Here is a 19,768-nt window from a genome sequence, read left to right as displayed (position 1 = left end):
GGTTCTCAGTTGGGTTACTCATCCAGTACTGTACTAAAGTCTCTGGTCAAGCAGCCAGACTTTGTTGTTATTATTGAAAAATGATCTTGAGCAACAGTTTCTGAGGCTTTCTGAAGGTTTTCTTGGAAACTGGCTGATTTTTCACTCATTTTCAATGCGGTCCCTCTATCTGACCATTTTCAGAAGCGCTGCCAATGCAGTGAACGCAAACTTGGATAGAAAAACACACATTGGAACACCATCAGTCATGGATTGGCCTCCACAGAGCCTGGATCTCGACATTATTGGAGCAGTGTGGGATCATGTTGAAGGAGAACAGAACAAAAGGCACAAACATCCAAAGAGCTTTGAATGTCCCTCAAGAAGCCAGGAGAACTATTCCTGAAGACTACTTAAATAAAGCTGCCGGCGAGAGTTCAGACTGTGCAGAAGAATAAAGGTGGTCACACCAAATATTGACCGACTCCGTTTGTGCCTTACATACTGTATTTCCATGTATGTTTACATATTTCAACAAATTCCTCCCATTTCCTTGGCAAAACATACAAGTATGTATCATAAACATAATCTATATCCATATACCATAAGAAGAAGGGCACAAAACTTTTGCACAGTACCATATTTATGAATTAATAGCTTGTAATGGCAAACTCACTTCTTAGATGAATATTTAATTGAATGGTGGGAAACGGGGGACTGTAACTGACAACATGGTCGATTTTCCATTTGACAGACTGTGAGTCACTGTAGTGTCGTTTACAGGTGAGCCGCTCATGCTCTGCTTTTGTCTGAGTTTCAGACACACAGAAACAACCATATTTTGCCAGTATACACCCAACACTGCATCTGATTGGCAGTGACCCAGACTTTTTCTCTTTTCTCTTCTCTTTTTTTGTCTAGCCAGTGACAGAAAATGTATCCAATGCCGATGTGCCAAAACCGTAGGTTTAATGGCCACTTAAGACTGCTTCCAACAAATAGCTGATCGTCCAGACTCCCAGGTTAAAATGCCATTTTTCCAGCATTAAAAACCGTTTTGGCTCCAATGGATAGTCCCCCCCCCCCCTTCGTAAACAACTTTAGTTGGGGTTAAACCTTAAAATAGTCATGATAGTCATGTCTGTGCTCATAAAGAGCTGGAGTGAAGACAAGGGTAGCCTAGGTGACAGATGGAACTGACCAATACCGAAATCATCCTCATGAAGCACCACACAATAAAATGAGACCATACAGAAACAACTGTCAGAATGAATACATCTTACAAATCTGTTTATTAAAAAACATCATCATGAGTCATCATACTAATTGCAATAAAATGACAAAATAAAAAGACACTGGGGAGGTCTTGCAGTGATGTAATCACATGATCAGGGATGTGTACTGATGCTACTTTTCTTGTTTAGGTCTTGTTTACTGGCACAGAGCGATATTGTTTACCTGTGAATGTGTAGGTGTGTGTATGTTAATGATAGTGGAAGAACCTGTTCTGAATACTGCACCAGTATAATCATGGAGAGGATTTAAGGAACCACACTGGAAGTTTCTGAAATAACCAGCCTTCTTAAGCCAAGCCAAAACACTCACCAGTGTTTTTCTAATTCCGGGAAGATGCATGTGGAAATGATGCAGAACACTGGTTTCGGTTTCAGTTAAAAGAAAAAAATGTGATATGAAAACATCAACTCAGAAACACTGTGATGGGCATCTGTTTATTGTGACTGGATAATGGCTCCGCACTGGCTGCCTGAGTTAACAGTGTTTTAGTTCTGATTAAGAGTGAATAATAGAAGTTTAGCTTTCTGGGAGCTGTGACCCGACTACAGCCTCATATTGCTCGTAAAGTTGCTTAAAACTCTCTTTAAAACACATCAAACAAAGCCTGATTCAACCCCAGCCAGTTCAGGAGAAAACCGGCTGGCACATCATGCTAAAAACCCAACAGGCCCACTTGGATCCTGCTGGGTTTGGACACAAACTTCCTCATTTTCTGTGTGTGTGGTTGCTTCAAGTATGTGTGTGTTCCCACAGCAGTCGACACGACACACCCGTCATTGCAAGTTCATTCACTTGCGATAAAAACTCCACAGAGACTAAACAGATGTCAGCTGATGCGAGTTGGACACAGCTAACTTTGCCAGTTGGCTGATTATTGCAGATTATTGCAGGTTTCTTTTTGTTGTTGTTTATAGAAATACATTTTAGAGTTTTATCAAGCAGGTGCAAGGAAAACAGCAGGACTGTTGAAAAAGCAGAACCTAAACATATCAAAGGAAAAATAATGCACGCGTTGGTTGTTGACACGTCTTGAACAACTGGAAGTTTACTGGTCAGTTTTTTAGCTACACTGTAGCTTCTTCATGGTGTGTAAAGGAACCACAAACAGCATAAAACATGGATGTAGCTGTTAGCTGTCTGTTTGGAAAAAGTGCCTTAAACCTGCATTCTATCTGAAGGCCACCAGATGGCGATAGATGTAGCTGCAAAATTGATTAATTAAAATTTAAAAATTATATTTTGTAACTTCTGGTCATGCTGTGTTTCATGGAACATTATCTGTGGAATGAACCACACGTCTCTTAGCTAATAAGTTGCCACTCCCAAGCTGTTAGCCAATAAGGGTACAGGTTCACAGTTGGCCCCACCCTTCTTTGTCTCAACTTTTTCTTTTTTTTTTTTTTGCAATGAACACAGCAACAGTGGAAATGCTCATCTCAAGGCTTCAAAATGGGATTCCAGAAACCAGTGGATGACATCATAGTAGCTACGTCCATATTTTATATTGTTTGTGAGGAGAACTGCTATCCTAGCTAAACCAAAAGTGACATAAAATGCTTAGCAACAATATCAGAGTCTCATTTATGTTGGTTATGCAAAATGGTTGGAAATGTTAAATATAGAGGGAAGAGTAAGTTCTTTCAGAGCAAACTGCTTCACTTCTGAACAAGCTAGGCTAGCATTTCCCCTCCTTTAGCCTTTATGCTAAGCTAACCAAGCTAAGCACATTTCCCAAGTTATTCGACTATTCCTTTTATACCCAAAGCTAAGAAACATGCATCACTTTATTGAAAACTTCAAACCATGGAAGAAACCAAGTTCCTTACGTCACCCAAACTATTTTTGTCATTTTGTTCACAGTACGAACAAACTTGAGTCTGCCATAGCGAGGTGACAGCTAGCTTTTCAAATCTAGATGTAGGAAGCTTTGATGTGATCAAAATGTAACCGTGGGGGAGAAAAAAAACAAAAAAACAAAAACAAACGCCTTGTGTTGCTCATGAATGACATCATACTGTTATTACAAAACAGTACATGCAACTCTTTGTCTCACATACTGTAGCACAGCACTCACACAGTGTACGAAACACACACAAGACCCGGGCAAAAATAACAGCTGGATACATTTTTGAATATTTATAAAAGAAGAGTGCTTGCTGTTGCCGCTCTGAGCAGCAGTTCAAGTGTTGATGTGGCAATACGAACCAAGCACGCCTCCATTAGTTCAAAATATTGGCACCATGTACAGTATATCTCACACACAAACACACTGCATATCTCTGTGTAAAGCTTAAAAATGTCTCATTTTTTTAAAATCTCTGAATTTTCAAAAAACTAGAGTTGAGAATAAAGGTAAATATAGTCCAGGTGTTAAGGTGGGAATACTTTGGGGTGGTAGCGCGATGCCAGAACACCTCAGCAGATGTTTCCCATGTTACTTAAGTAGGGATATATTATGTCTTTTAACCTTGTGCAGATTCATATTAAGTAATGGCACTCCAGTCTCGCCAACCCCAAAGAACCCATGAATTTTACGTGCTTCCCCAAAAAGAGATTATAGTGGGATTCACTGGTACGTTGCTTACTGGTTGCCTTGGCATCAGGATAAGTAAAAAAAAGAAAACCTAAAAAAAGCATTTAGTCAGGCCTGAGCACTTCATTTGTTATCCCTAGTGGTTATAGAGGCAGCAGATCTGTTTACTGATCCCTTATTCCCAAGTGGCAGTGATGTCTCAGAAGTCTCCTGTTCCTCGGATATTAAGCTCTGGATCCCTCAGAGCTTCTTGTACGGCGGTGGTGTCGGCAGGGCACAAATTTATCTGCATAAAATTCTCTAGAAGTGCCACAAGATTTCTTCATAGAAACAGAAGTCTGAAAGGCTATTTTTTCCCATTGGTGAGCGTGAAAGTCCCCTGCTCCTACACTGCAGAGTTGAAAAAAACAACAGTCCTGAGCACCTTTTAAAGCACTGCGAAAATGCGTTTTAATCCCAACGCCCGTCGCCCGGGAACAACTGGGTGTCCCAGAAATCGTCTATGGGCGTGTGTCTGTTATGCGTGTGGTGCTTCCTGTGAGCGCTGCAGTGTGAGGGCGCGGGGGAAAGTGTTTGTCAGTCCATCTCCAGGTCCATGAGTTTGTTGCGTGAGCGTGGAAGGTGTGCGGTGTTGCGGCAGCAGCACTGGGCGCAAACCAGACCCAGGACCAGAGAGAAGAGGCCGACACCTGGAAAAACCAGAACAGGCACCATGTTACCGACACCAATAAAACCATTCCAATCCAACGATTCTTAATGCTACCATTTCTATCGATGCATTTATTCATGAGTACCATTTTAACTAGTAATACAATAAAAGCGAATAACTTTAGCAACCTTCTAAAAACAGTGTCTTTAATGTTTTGGCCCTGTTCAGTGGCTAATATTAGTCTTCACACACTTCAAATTTACAGAAGAATAAGGTACTTTTGGTTGCTCCTTTATTTCACAAGTTACTGACTGATTTGCTACACATTTTATACCCTTTGTAAGTCCTTGCAGACACAGACTTCCCATTTTATCCAGGATTGAGTTTGGCCATTGAACAGGGACCTTTTGCATGCAAGCTGAATGCGTTAACCACTAAACCACAGCCCTGTACAAATCTGACAAAAGAATTTCTTGGCCAGTGCTGGGAAAAGGGACCGACTTCCAGAGGTAGAGAGCACATGACAGATAGCTTTAACTCTGATTAAGGTCTCATTACTCCAATCTTCTCTTGTCTGTTTAAAGCACTGGTTCAAGCACCTAAAAGTTGACATGCAGGGATTCCCTCGTCTCCAGCTCATGTGGCACCGAGAAGACTACGGCTACGTCAGGACTACAATCACTTCTGTGGCAATGCTGCTGCTAGCATTGCTGCAACAATCACTAATAAAAACACCGATTTTTATGTGAACAGCAAACACAAAAGCCCATCCTTGCTTTCCAAAATCCCCATCAGTGCTAATTAAGGCAAATTAAACTGTACTCTACTGACTATTTTGATTAAACGCCAGCTATCAGAAATGTGTCCTAAATAGAGACGAACACCGTCAGCAAGCGAAGTGCAGTGCAGCACAAAAGAAAACACAAAAGAGTCTGTCGGCCAGCACTTTTAGCAAGGACGCCCTCGCTGACAGCAAGCATCAGTGAGCCGAGCTTTTCTCACTTTCCAGAGACATTTTTCTGCTGCGCTTGGCTACATTTAACATTTTCTTCATGCTAAGTCAACATTTTAGTTAGCCCTCTTTCAGAATCAGACAACAACAGCTTGTCATTCAGCACTGCAACAGCAACACAACACACTTTCATAAATGTCTACACACATAACACAAGAGGACGCTTTATAGAACAGTACAGGAGAACAAGGAAACAAGAAAGCTGTGATGTACTGTTTAGGTGCACAGCCAGTCAGCTGTCAAAGTCGAAGAAATACCGAATTGCACTCAGGAGTTGGTGATTTCTGCGTTTTTCCTCGTTTTCTGGCATAAACATACTGTCACAACAGTGTTACTCATACTCAACACAAGCAAAGTGAAGAAGTAATTCCCATGGGCTAAAAGGCCAGGCTTTAGACTGGTCTAAACATTTTTTTCCACTTTTGGCTCTCAATGATATCATAGAGAGTGGCCTTCTGTTTGCAAAGGGTAGCCAATCAGAAGAAGGTTATCTTAAAAGAAGGCCAAATGTCACTAAAACACCTTGCTTTAGAGAGGATAGATTGAGGCGCTGCACCAGGGCTCGGTATAAAATACATAAGGATTATTTTCTACTGTGAATCAAAGCTTCTCTGCTTGAGTCACAAATTTAAAAAAAGTTTCCAGTGCTACCCCTCAGCTTTCTAGAAGATGTAGTGACCTCCCAGGTCTTGAGATCATCTTGAGGTCAAGGTCACTGGGACTCAAACTCGTCCGAGCCTTTTAAGAGATGCATCTATGGTATCAATTTGAATATCCTACGTCGCCTCATTCTCGAATTATCGCACAAACTTGAGTGTCCACGTTGCCTGTGACCTGACAACAATACCCCATCAGCCTTTTGCGGCCGAGTGGTAAAAAGTACAAGTTCACTTAGAGGACTTGGAGATAATCAGGCATTACTGTGGAAAAATGAATCCATAATTAAATCTTAAATCCCTAAAAATATGTCATCTAGATGAAAGAAAAGGATATAGACAATTAAAGATTGCCTAAAGCAAAGTCTCTGAAGTACAACAAACATAATGACTATATTACCCAGTGAGGCCGATGCACCATATAAGAGAGGTAACTTTAGGGAGTCCCAAACTGCAGAAGGAGAGAGGAAACAAGAGAATTAGTGTTACGTACAACAAAATAACGCACATATATCGTAGACTTTTATGTTTCAATGTGTTCATGTTATAACGTAACTGCGTGTATTTTGCATCACACCTGCAAATTTGACAGCGAGGAAGACTTTGGATGATGTCAGCTCTTGAGCTTCTGTCCAGGCTCCCGTTGAGGCCGACAGGTACCAGGGAGTGACTGAGCAGAAATACTCCCCGCTGTCACTGGAAACAGAGGACACAGGCTGTTGTGATGACGGTCATGGTGCTGTGCAAGTCTCTCAGCCAAAAAGGGATTAAACACACAAATCATTCGTTTGCACCTCACCTGTCCTGAGTGCCAAATATGTTGAGCAGGTAGGTGTGTGTGTCTTTGCGCTCTATTGTAACGTCGCTGGATGAATTACGGTTGATTTTTCTCACAACGCCAAAGCGGTCAACGCTGGCCACCTGGACCGACGCGGGTCCGCCGCGCAGCCGGGTGAAAAACCATTTCACCTCGTACGCCAGGTCGTCTGAGAGACACACAGAGACAAATTTAAGTGGAGCTGTGATGGATTTTTAAGATGTTTAGAGTGGTGATGATTTTAACTAATAGACATCAATATATACGTTTTTTTAGTATCTAAATAGTCTTGATGCATTCTCAATCATCCAAGTAAATCCCAAAAGGTTGATTCCGTTCATCTGGACGCAGCGTTTTCAGAAAAAGCTGCGTCCAGATGAACAGAATCAACCTTTTGGGATTTTAAATAGCTGAAGATACAAAATACGAACTTAAGGATAAAACCAGGTTCAAAGATCTTCTTCATTTTCTGGCATATTAGATCCAAAAGTTCTGTGCATTAGATTCAACCCCCCCGCCTGTGTGTAAATATATTCAAAATACAGACAGAAGAAAATATACAAATTAGATATTAACTAATCATTCATACATATATTAGGAATGTGCAGTGCATCCATTGGACATACATATATATGTCCAATGGGAAATTAATTGTCAAATAAAAACCAAAATGTGTTTTTTAACCATTTTATTTCCATGAAACTTGAAGGAGATAATGTGGAGATAAATATGCTTTTGCCTGTAGTTTCTGACATTCAGTAACTGCACTATTAGCTAAGTGTTGAACCTCTGAACACCTTTAAAACCACTTTTTTTTAACCTATGCTGAAATTTGTGTAACTCGTTTGGTCTGTTTAGATGGGACACAGCTGGACTGCCAAACAAGGCTAAACCCACTATGGACACACTTTGTACAACCTGAACACAGATCAGTATTATACAGGTTTTCTTTGGTGGTAATGTCTCAGTGAGTACTTCCATTCAATACAAAACTGAGCGTTTATTTAACAATATCCGCACGTCGTGTTAACGTGCTTATACCAACCAATCCCATCGTCTCTCAAATACCTTCAACCTGAACCTTACAAACTACAAAAGAAAGCTCAAAGGCAAAATACTGTATGTGCCAGTTAATAAAGAACATTAGAAGTGCCATTAAAAGATAGCGTTACTGCAGCGATGTGACATATTTGAAGCCAGTAAGAGATCAAGCGCAAACCAACGAGCTGTTTAGGAGAACAAAGTCGCTTTATTTGACAGAAGAGTCAGAGAAGGCACGGCAGCTGAAGTGTGTGTTACTGCCGCTGATCACGACACCCCAGCTCAGTTTTAAGTATTTCTTTAAGCCTTTAAGTCACTAACACTGGCTAACATCGACTTTAACCAGCCTAACACTTACAGAGAAGCGCTACTGTACCGACTTCATTGTAGAAACTGAGTGTTTTCTGAGGTCCAGCACAGCCCTAATTTCACTACGATAACAAACAGAAGAGAGGAGGAAATCTAGAAAGCAGAATAAATCCATTATCACCACATTATAAACGCCGGCGTTCCTTTTCCCACATTAAGATAAAAAGACAGGGAGACGGACACGCATCATAAAAGGGCGACAGCGATGACAAAAGAAATAAAAACGGGGACGAGAGTTTGATAGAATTCGTGATAATAGATGCAATCTTTGGAAAAGGGGGCGAGCGAGCTAATTATTTCAGAGAGAGCGAGAGAGAGAGAGAGGGAGAGGGGGAGAGAAGGGGAGAGAGAGCGAGCGAGCGTGAGAGACAGAAGCACAAACTAGTCATTAGTCTGTCAGAGAGAGAGAGAGAGCGAGCGAGACTATTAGCACTCTACCTCCCACACACACACACACACACACACACACACACACACACACACACACACAGAAGCACAATAAAAACCCCGTGGAGTCTTAGTCATCCTCTGTCATTTAGGAGACAAATAGAGGATACAGATGAAAAAAATAAAAGGAACATTTGCAGGGTAAAAAAAAGAAAAAAGAAAGAATAAGATAAATGATGATGAAAAACAATTATGAAAAAAAGAGTGAAAGAAACAGACATGGGGAGGAAGAAAGAGGTGGGGAGAATGGATGCAGCGAATATAATGAAGAGAAGGGAAAAAACTGAGAAGAGGAGTGAACTCAGCCAGAGCAGAGAAATGAATCACATCTCAATTTCTCTCTCCCTCTCTTCCCTAATGGCTTTAATATTCAAGTGCTACATCATTAAAAATCAGTAGTAGCGTGAGCAGCAGCGGCGATAGTAATAACACCGACCTTGGTATCAAGTTTAGCACCCCCAGGTCTCAATATTGGTCATCACCTGAAAACTGTTTGCCCTCCTGTGTGTGACACTAGGCTGAAATTTCATTAAGTTTTGCTGTAGATAGTCAAGGTTTTGTGTGGCTGAACGCCACACCAGAAGATGACCAGAGGGCCCCCCAAAAAGTACAGTATGTACAGTACAGCAAGACCAGAACATTTCAAAAATAATCTCGATTTAGCAGGAAATCTCATCACCCCTTCCAATATCACACCATAAACCACTTTTAGAAATTAACCTCCTATTTTGGGTTATTTAGACCAAAATACTCAATTTGGTCTGATATCCACTTACGAGGACATTATACTGCTACTGTTCTATCAAAATTTTAAACGGATATCCTCATATGTGGCTCTGATTTTTCATAAAAACAAAAATAAGGTTAAAAAAAAATCTGGTAATTCTTTGTTTTTACATTTATCGGGCCCCAATGTGCCCAAATATCAAAGAGAAATTAAAAATGCATGCCGTGGAAGAGTTCGGGTCTTAGGAGGTTAAAGCAGCATTCAAAGACGAGCCCTAAAGCGTGTACCTTTTTCTTTTGAAGTTTTAGCTCCACTGACGGCAAAATGTCACCTTATCCCACACGTAGTCAGACTGATGTCAAGTTTGAGGCAAATGCTGCCGTTTATATTTTCATTAAAACATTTCTGACCATGTTCTGAAGAGTGGTCCGTGCGGAAGAGACTAAAACCTGGATTCTTACTAATAACCATCATCCCAGGAGTGGATGTCCTGCAAACTCCCATCAAGGTCAGACAGTGCAATGCACAGGGAAACATCTCAGACCTCAGTATGTTAAATGGCAAAGTTGTTGACGATACAATTAGAAGAAAGCTGAAAAAGTATGTGTTTGTTAAAATGTAACAAAGCGTAGCAACCTACAGAAACCATTCTTTAGATAGAAAAGTGGAGATGCTTGGACATAATACACAAACACCTCATACTAACTGCCGGGCACGGTGGTGGAGGCGCGATGGTTTGGGCTTGTTCTGCAGCCACAGGACCTGCACGCCCTGCAGTCATTGTGCCGACCATGATTTCCTCTATATATCAAAGTAGTCTACAATCAAATGTGAGGCCACCTGTCTGACAGCTAAAGCTTGGCTTAAACTGATCGTGCAGCAGGTAAATGATCCCAAGTCCAGCAACAAATCTACAACAGAATGGCTGAAAAAGTCCAGATCTGAACCCCGATTACATGCTGTAATCTTTTAAAGCAGAGTGGATCAAAACTCCTTCACCATGATGTGACTGACAAGGTCACACAAGAAATAAACACTTCATGCTATTGCTGCTAAAGGTGGTTCTACAAACTATTGAATAATGAGGGGCTGGTTCTGTATTAAGGCTTAATTCTTATTAAATAAATAATACAGTATAATATGTCATATGTTGTTGTTCATCTGAAGGTGAATTAACCTCATTTCACAGTCCGATTTATAAAACCTTAAACCTGACATAATGTGTACTTTCTTTTTAGCATGATTGTATCCGATCGTCCGATGGTCCAATTTAGAAATATTTTTAAGTGTAAGCTGCCTTTATTTGTCAAAACTATATTGATTTATCAACATAAACCCAATAAAAATTACACTGTTATCCATTTGTAAGCGCGTGTTTTTACGCACCGCTGTACAGCTTGATGAGTATCATCATTTTTCTGCCTCCATATTCTCTGGATTTATTCTGCTTTTATGAACTTACAAATTCTACTTTAAACCTTCTTGAATGTTAACGCAACCACACTAAACATGCAGATTTTATTCATGAGAATTTAAATTTAATGCTGAAATAACAACAGAAGAACTTCAGCAAACTGCACTTTTATTCTGAGGTGCTGCTTTTCCAAGAGCACAAGATTAGAAGTTGCAGCGCGCTTCCTCCCCGACCGTCCTCTCTCCAAAGTCTAAATCAATCACTTCCTGTTAGTGGAGAAGTGGACACACTGGACACTGGGATGTAATTTTGGCAAATCAACTCTACTGCTTCTCATTTAGAGGAGAGGAGCCGCTTTTGTCGTGTGCAGAGCCTGATTTCAGTGGAGTTAGCCACATTTGTACTGGTTAAATTATCGTTATTGTGTAATATGCAGTTGTTTTATGTAAACGATGTACAATAATGTGCAAATCATTTCTTTTCAACTTTCAATTATCAGAAGAATCTTTGATATCAAGGTAAAGAAATCAGTTAAGATTTGGTCATTTTTAAAGAGTTAATGCGACGCTCACATAAAGTCATAAAGCTTCCCTTCACACTGTTAAATCTGACTCAATTGATGGCGGCGATGATGAAGGTGATGATGAAGATGCACTGAGACAGCCTAGAGGGAGGGCACTGATATTTTTGCACAAAGACAAGTAGCCGAGCGCTCCATCCAACCAAAGAGGAGGAAACAGGAGGTGACACCGCGGGTCGACTGACCTCACACACATCAGACACACACACATCAGTCACACACACACACACACATCAGTCACACACACACACACACACACCAGTCACACACACACACACACACACACACACACACACACACACACACACACACACACACAGACCAGAATTGACCGAAGACTTCAAAGTTCTGACATGGAGACAGGGCCGAGTTACCCTGTAACATCCTCAAGAAAGCTACGTCTCCTCAAAGCCGCTACAGCGCAGATAAAAAAATGCCAAAATTAAGGCTAAAATTATAATGTGACAATCTGATCTGCTTGACTGTGAAAACTGGCTGCTGGTCCGTGTGTTTGTGATCTAGGATGGAGAAAAAAAATTGTGCTGATGTTTAACAGGATAAATGATTAATCAAGAAAATAATCAAGCAGATTAACAGACGATCAGTCCTTCCTCACTTCTGCCCCTCCTAGTAAAAAAAGTTAATGACAAAGAGTTACAGCTAATCAAACTTTAAAGACAAGATCACATTTCTTCAAGTTTATTCCAGGACACTTCAGGATGGTCGTACCCGTTTTGCCCCGATAAAACTTTCACCACTAACAGAAGGGTTGTAAGTATTTACGAACAATCACCACCATCACATTAAGTGTTTCAAGCTGTTTTCCCCTCTCAAACCTAATGTACCTCGAGGCTTGCCTAAAAGTAAGCCAATATTCCTCTGAGACTCTGGAGCACAGGCGCGGTGAAATACACCGAGGCCTGCTCCTCCAAACCTGATCCCCATATTAGGTCAGGGATCCCACCAGCACACGCTTCAGTCAAAGAAAAACATGGAAAGAGTTCCTGTGCAAGATGAATGATGAGTATGATATGAATGATGGTCTCCTGGGCGGTGGACTCAAAGTGACCTGAAGAATCACGCCCTGCGCTCAGAACTGGTTTAAATGAAGGAAAAGGAGGAGTGAAAGAAAAGTTCAAATTAAGTTTTCTAGTTGTTTAGAGAAAAAAAAAGTGGTCACTCATAATTTATAGAACAGAGGACCCATCATGCTATTTACTGTATAAATAGTGTTAGAGGCGGCGGACTCATCAGACACCTCTAAATGACTAGTTTCGAGCACTTTTCTCTAGTCTTGGATCTTTATGATGTCATCAAATGAGCTATAATAATCTCAGGCACAGGCATATTTCATACAGAGACTTCAGCTTAAAGAGATTAAGAAGGTTTATTTTGCTGTTCCTTTTATTTCATTACATCCTGCTACAATGGTAGGTGCTCCTATTAGAAATGTGTGGTTGGTTTTTTTAAATGTCAGATACACCAACTTTTAGTTTAACTTTTCAAAAGTGGTAGAATTCGGTTGGGTTACCATTTGATTGCTAATGTTTGTGTAAATCGTGCTATTGTATTGATAAATCCCAGAAAGAAAGACTGCACACCCCAAGAAGCCACCTTGGTAATGGTATCTGGAAACTCCTATCTAAACACAACCACATAAAAACTACGAAGCATGGAGCATCCAGACAACTCTGATAACCAGAACACTGGTGACGCTGTAGCTCATCCAGCCCACGATCCACCGCAGTTCACAGGTTATTATAATGTGTGAAGCACAGAAAAAAAGGTGAGAAGTTTCCCTGTCACTGGTTTGGCTGTTTTGCATAAACTAATGAGAATTAAAATCCACAGAGAATGACAAATATGACCTTGACCACAATATAATCAAGATCCATTAGGTGATCCTTGCATTTCAATAAAAGCTGACCAACACTCCAGGAAGAGTAGTTATTCTTGTGAACAATGGACAGACAGGATGACAGACGCCTCCCTATAGCGTGACCACGTCAATCCTTTGACCGGATGATCTAAAAAGCTCAGAAACAGCCTGGGGACTTTAAAACAACCCCACCGCCTCAGCAAGTTCATACTCGCACTAGACATGTGCAAACACGATAATATAACTTAATTACCAACTCAACTCAAAGTGCTGATACATTTGACGTGTCTGTGTCAGCCCTACAGAGAACTAAACAAATGCCATGATAGCCCACGATATAGCTTCAGTCACCCATTAAAGATGATTAGTACATTTGCTTCATCTTTACTATGATATCATGTAAATACTCCTGCCTGTCATGCAGCTCTGCTGTACCTGTGGACCAGGGAAACAGCTCAGGTTTGACTCTTTGGGCACAGTGACTGAGACCGCGACCATGGGTTTCTATTCTTTGAGTGCCACCTTTCTCTCGTATGTCCTGGTTATATGTTCAACAAAGTGATTCCATTCAATGTTACTTTAATTTGTTGGCCAAACACACTTTTCCTGAATACCTGCGAGGAAAAGAGTAAAAATAGCACATTTTGGTATGTGAAAAGATTTTTTAAAAAGACGTTAATCCACTGCATAATGACTACAGCTACACTCTTATATAATGACATCATTTAAAAAGTGGCTAGCTGACAGTCAGAAGATAGGCATTTCTCTGACGCTGTGATAGCACCAGGTTACAGTCTGACATTGCCGTGAGTGATCAAAGACGCGCTTTGCATAATTCTGATGCATGAACTCCGGTTGCTTGTTTCAGCGACGACACCGCTACTCGAGGAACGGAGCTATAATTAGAAAGCCTCCGCTTTCTCAGTTAGCCTCCTTCCTTTATTTCTTTGTTCTTGATGGTGGAGCGGACGAAGAACGAGGGGAAGGAAGGAGGGAAGGAGGTAGGAAGAGAGGGGATTTAAAATACTTAGTGACTGAGAAGATTATTTTGTTTATTACACAGCCATAAATAAACGGCAGAAAAAGGCACTCGGAAATGTGAACGCATCTCAAGCTGTGCCTTTGGAGAGGACGCGGTATCACCAGAGAGAGGCCTCCACCCGCCCCCTCCTCACGAGAGGGGCTCTAGGAGTAACTGATCCCCCACTAGCAGGGTGACGCACAGCCTCTTGCCCACAGCTGTTCCTCCTCTGAATCTAGACCGCTGTCCAGACCTTCCTAACCCTCTTTTATGAACTCGTGAACTCTCTCAACAGTTACTTGACAAGCTTTAAACACTGCCTTTAAGCTTCCTGTGTACTACAAACAGAGCCAGCAGAAGAAACAGGGGGAAAAAGAAGAAGTGTGTGCTGCTACATAAGCACGTGCACACAACTATTTCCATAATTTCACTGCATGTAAGCACGGCATCAAAAAAACAGAAGGCTGCTCTAAGGGTGATCTAACAGACTGTAAAATAAGCTAGTTTGTGTTTTTAATAAACAAAGATTTGGTCAAACTGTTTGCAATTAGGTAATGATCATCTGCAGGAAAAAAGCAGTAAGTGGCCCACGATGTATCATCTCAAAAGGGCTGCACAAAAGACGCTTAAAAAAGAAAAGTAAAAAGTAAAGTCTTTCTGGATTGTCAAACAGAATTTCAGCATCTCCCTTATGTCCTCGTGTTTCTTTCTTCACACAACTACTTCAATCACGTTTCATGTACAGAAGGAGGGAAAAAGCCTTTGAGTCGAGCTGGGCCTGAAGTGTGTGGCGTTATCTCCATTTGTACAGTTGCACTGAGACACAGTGAGACGCAGCCTATGACGGCCGGCTTCTTGTGCCAGGTAGTCTGCTTTCAGACGTGGTCAGACGATCTGGCTTATTTCAGGCGTACTGAACTCTTAACCCTTTACTGGGCTTCCTGTGAAGCTGGCAGCAAAGCTCTGTGGTGTCTCTGCGTCATCTTAAGAATTGCAAAGGGATTAGAAACAAACTGTCTGATACCATTGCCATCTGGTTTGAGGACACTGTCCTACCTCAAAAGGAAAAAAAATGGACATCTGGGTGACCGGGTGAATGAGCGCAAGTAAAACACGAGTTAATGCCATGCACTGTAAAAGGGTATATTTGAACCCAAACCATGATCTATTATCGCAGCAGGCGGCTGCAGTTGTTCGTAGTTTGCATTGAAGATGTGAACCACAGATGGAAACATGTGAGTCTTTTCTAACATGTTGCTTATTGCTAAGGCAAATTACTGCTAGGCGAGTAGATGCAAGTGTTTGCAAGCAAGTAAGTATTTTCCATGCAAACTATGGGAAGCAGTGGCAACCTGCTAGTGACCAAAGTACTCACAAGTAGGTTTTAAATGCAATACCCACTTTGTGACTGACAGCTAGCAACCTCCAGCTACTACCTATCAGCTGGTTGGGGAGTACACATTTTTCCACAGCGACCAGAGGATGCAATGGCGATCATTGATCGTTTTCTTGGCCTGTTTAAATGAGGTCTCGGTGGCGAGACTTGGACTCCAGCCCCCTCGTCATTTGAGTGCAGTGCATAAAAATGGAAACTCATGTCAACTATGAGAAGAAAGAAAACAAATCAAACTCAAGCGATCATTTAATTGTAGCACTGAGTTATTTTGATGAATATTGTTCCCTAAAGCAGTGTGTCAACAACCTTAAGGGGGTAAAAATAAGCCATCTCTGAATTTCACTTATTAAATTTGAAGCGGGTTAACTTTGCTCGGGTCTAAGCTATAAATCCATGCACTTTAATCTCTCAGGCCTGTGAGGTGACAGATCTCGAGGTTTAAAAAGGAATCTATCGATTAATAACATAAATGATTAGACCAACACCACTACTGGTCCTTCTTTGCATGTTTAGGCTGCTTAATAATCTGATTTCATGCATTCTTGTTGTCACGTGAAGCTGACATGGCTACACATTAGGCTGCTTTGGTGTGCAGTGACTGGTATGGGGAAAATCACATCTGATAGAGTGGAAGCAACGCCACTGATATCCTGGTGTATCAGGAAGTGTGTGATAAAAATGGTATCCAAATCCCAGCCTGAGTTTTGGTGCTGCAGCAGCAGCTTCATTAAGCAAAAAAGGGTCTTCTGCTCTGGTGATAGGATGGCAGAAACTAAACTACAGTGGATCTCTAATAGAATATCTGGCTCCTGTCTGAGCTAATAAAACTAAAATGGCTGTCGGTGGAAATGAAGACAGTCTGATTGGATTTCTCTGGATTAATCCCTTGAGAAGAGTCCAAGGCGTAAACTGCCCGAAACACACACACACGAACACAAAAGACTGACGATTACCACCAGTGCATCTAATGAAACTGTGTGTGCGCTCTCTGCTCCATAAAGCAGGACAGCACTGGTAGAGTGGAATACTAAACACTATAAAAACACCATTTAGCTTCACAGAAACAAAGCCACCGGGAGGCTAAGTTTCCCTCGTTACTCGCTGCATGTTTAATAAGAACACCAGTAAATGAAGGCAAATTGTACTTCTTATCTGACACACTGACATACAGCTGCCTTAAAACAAATGACCACACTGATATGGACTTCATAGGAAATATATTTTTAGGTCTGTTATTGCTTTTAGATGCTTAAACTACAAAAGATAGATAAGCTGGGAAACCTACATTTATCCAGACTTCCATGAATTTACAGCACTATGCAAAAGCCATCCGTCATTTCCTTTTATTTGCTTCAAGGAGCCAGGCATGGTCTTTTTTAAAATTGCTCTTGAACACTAGTTCTCCTGACTTTCTGAATGTTTTAACATTTTTTTGGACACAGACTGGATTTTCCCCTCATTTTCAGTCCAGTCCTTGCACCTGACCAGTTTAACAGAAATGCTTTTTTTCTTAAGCCAGTTCGTACAGACCTATCAATCATTCAAGCATTAAAAAGACACTGAAGGGATAAACCAGTAAAGTGTCTACCTACACAAAGCAAATAAATGTGAAGGTACAAGAGTGAGTGTCTACACGGTGGAGGCTCTGTTATGGTTTAGGCTAGATTTCAACCAGTGGTGTTGGAGACGTCAAAACTGATGGAATTATGAAAGCAGAAAACATATTTGATCCACCATACAGTAGCATATGGAAAGAACAAGACTGACAACAGCTTCATTTTCCAGCATGAAACACCAGTGGAAACACCATCAGTCATGGATTCGTCTCCCCAGAGGCTGGACCTCCACATTATTGAAGCATAGTGGGATCATGTTGACAGAACAGAACAAAAGGCCGAAACATCCAAAGAAGAGCTTTGGATGTCCTTCGAGAAGCCTGGAGAACTATTCCTGAAGACTGCTCAAAGAAATAATGAGAAAGCTGCCTAAGAGGGTTCAGGCTGTGCTGAAGAATAAAGGTGGTCACACCAAATATTGACTTTCACTTTCATTAGCACCTTAAATACTGTATCTCCATGTAAGAGTGCACGTTTCAATAAACCACTGAACCCATTTTCCTGAGCTTCAAACTGAAATGAATATTCACTTCCACCTGCATCTTTGGTCTCAGCAGAGCTGCTAAATATTTTCTGCAGACATGTGTTTTACCAGAAACCGAATAGAATTTTTAAGAGTTACCGGTAACTGTTTTGCAAGACTGCCCCATAGATTTCTGCAAGCAATCAACCTGACTAATGATGCAATCACATCACACATTGGCATCCACGAAACACTGCCTTCTATAGTCGGAAACATTTTGACACTCTCTCTTGTTGACTGGCACGCAGTGTAGGCCCAAACAGAAGAATCCCCCTGCGTGCGGTCACGATGTTTTATCTTTGCATGTGCGACACTTCTGCTTGAAAACTGCTGCCTTAGCAGTCTGATGACACTGTGATCTGCCGTTTCCAAGGATTTCTTCAAAGCTGCATCTCTGTTCCTACTCCGGTTTAACTGTGGGACGTAATGGAGTGAAAATTATGGCACAGTGCAACTCTGTGCAACATTTTCAATTTGTGTTCGACTGTCAAACCCGTCCCTTCCCTTTTCCTCTTCTAGCGCTCGGTTTCCCGCTTTTTGATTGGCAACCATTTGCTCTACTTTTTCAATAAAGTAAAAAAAGGCAGAACGGCACCGCATTTGATGTTTTCAGTCAGTCATCTTTCATTTGAGCTGAAAACCTGAAACAGGTAGTTCTAACTTTTAGCAGTCATCTAGGGGACACAGGAATGTATTTTTTTTTTAAGTCAAATGATTGCTGAATTTTTCTCAAGTTTTATGTACTTTAATTGTTGAAACAAGCTGCACTAAAAAATTTTATTACAAGGCAATTTAACCATGATTCATGAGTCATTTGCTTGACTTTTGTTTAATATGCATGTGGATTAAGAGCCATTATTATGACCTGCTGTACTTCCTAAACGACGTCCAAAAGCCCTGCAGAAGGGGACCGACAAGCATAACAAGCTTTACCTGCACTGTGTGCAGAGCAAGCTGTGCAAGAACCACAAGAACAGCACAACCAGATGGGCCACTCATCTGACTTTTTCCAGATGAGGTTTGGTTTATTAGACAAGAAATTAGACCTGCTCTAGCTCAGACTGAGCACAACAGGAAATGAGGAACTGACTAACACCTGAATCAAAAACAACTTGTAGGATTCAGGACTTTGTAATTCTGTTTTTTGCTTTAAAAAAAGGTCAAATAAAGGTATCATCATATGGAAGCCCGTTTACACCACTAAAAAACAAAAACAAAAAACAAGTATCCATAACTCGAAATTTCAAGTTATTTTCTTGAAATTTCAACTTATTAACTCAAAATTTGGAGTTATTAACTAACTGGAGTTAGCTCTGCCAATCAGTAAACTACGTGAATGAGGTCACTTTGTTACCCGGAAGCATATGGCGCAGAACGCGCACTCAAAAGCGGGTCGCAGCAAATTGGTGCTTTTGTGAGTACGTTTGCTGATAGATTGTGATTCAGCTAATAACACAAGGATTTCATCATTTTTGAAGCCACGCTGAAAATACTCAGCAATCCATGCATTCATGACTGGCTGTAATACTGCTAGCTTAGCTGTAGCATTTGTACCTGAGGGCTTCAGCTTCTGCATAACAAGGAAATGACGTCATTCACATAGATTACTGATTGGCAGCGGTAACTCGAAAAGTCGACTTATTAACTCAAAATTTTGAGAAAATAACTCGAAATTTCGAGTTATGGATCCTTTCTTTTTTTTCTTTTTGTGGCGGAAACGGGCTTCCATATCATCATGATGTGGATATAGTAAATATGAGTTAATAATTCAAAAAAAGTTGTAGTTTACACCTTTGTCCATCGGATATAAAAT

General features: G+C 41.0%; 1 protein-coding gene across 1 annotated transcript in view; it reads right to left on the bottom strand.

The window, feature by feature from the left end:
• Positions 1–1,252: 1,252 nt before the first annotated feature.
• si:ch211-132g1.7 (prostaglandin F2 receptor negative regulator) overlaps positions 1,253–19,768 on the bottom strand; it is a 77,659-nt gene continuing 59,143 nt past the window's right edge. The window contains exons 12-15 of the mRNA XM_040004299.1: positions 6,925–7,111; positions 6,703–6,821; positions 6,526–6,576; positions 1,253–4,497 (exon numbers count right to left, since the gene is read on the bottom strand). Coding sequence (XP_039860233.1) covers positions 4,385–4,497; positions 6,526–6,576; positions 6,703–6,821; positions 6,925–7,111 — 470 coding nt within the window. The 3' untranslated portion in view covers positions 1,253–4,384. The remainder of the gene's footprint in view (positions 4,498–6,525; positions 6,577–6,702; positions 6,822–6,924; positions 7,112–19,768) is intronic.

The sequence above is a fragment of the Simochromis diagramma genome, unplaced genomic scaffold (assembly GCF_900408965.1).
Source record: "Simochromis diagramma unplaced genomic scaffold, fSimDia1.1 OVJJ01000381.1, whole genome shotgun sequence".
Classification (NCBI taxonomy): Eukaryota; Metazoa; Chordata; class Actinopteri; order Cichliformes; family Cichlidae; genus Simochromis; species Simochromis diagramma.
Note: the sequence above shows the minus strand (reverse complement) of the source record. Positions and strands in the feature narration are given on the sequence as shown.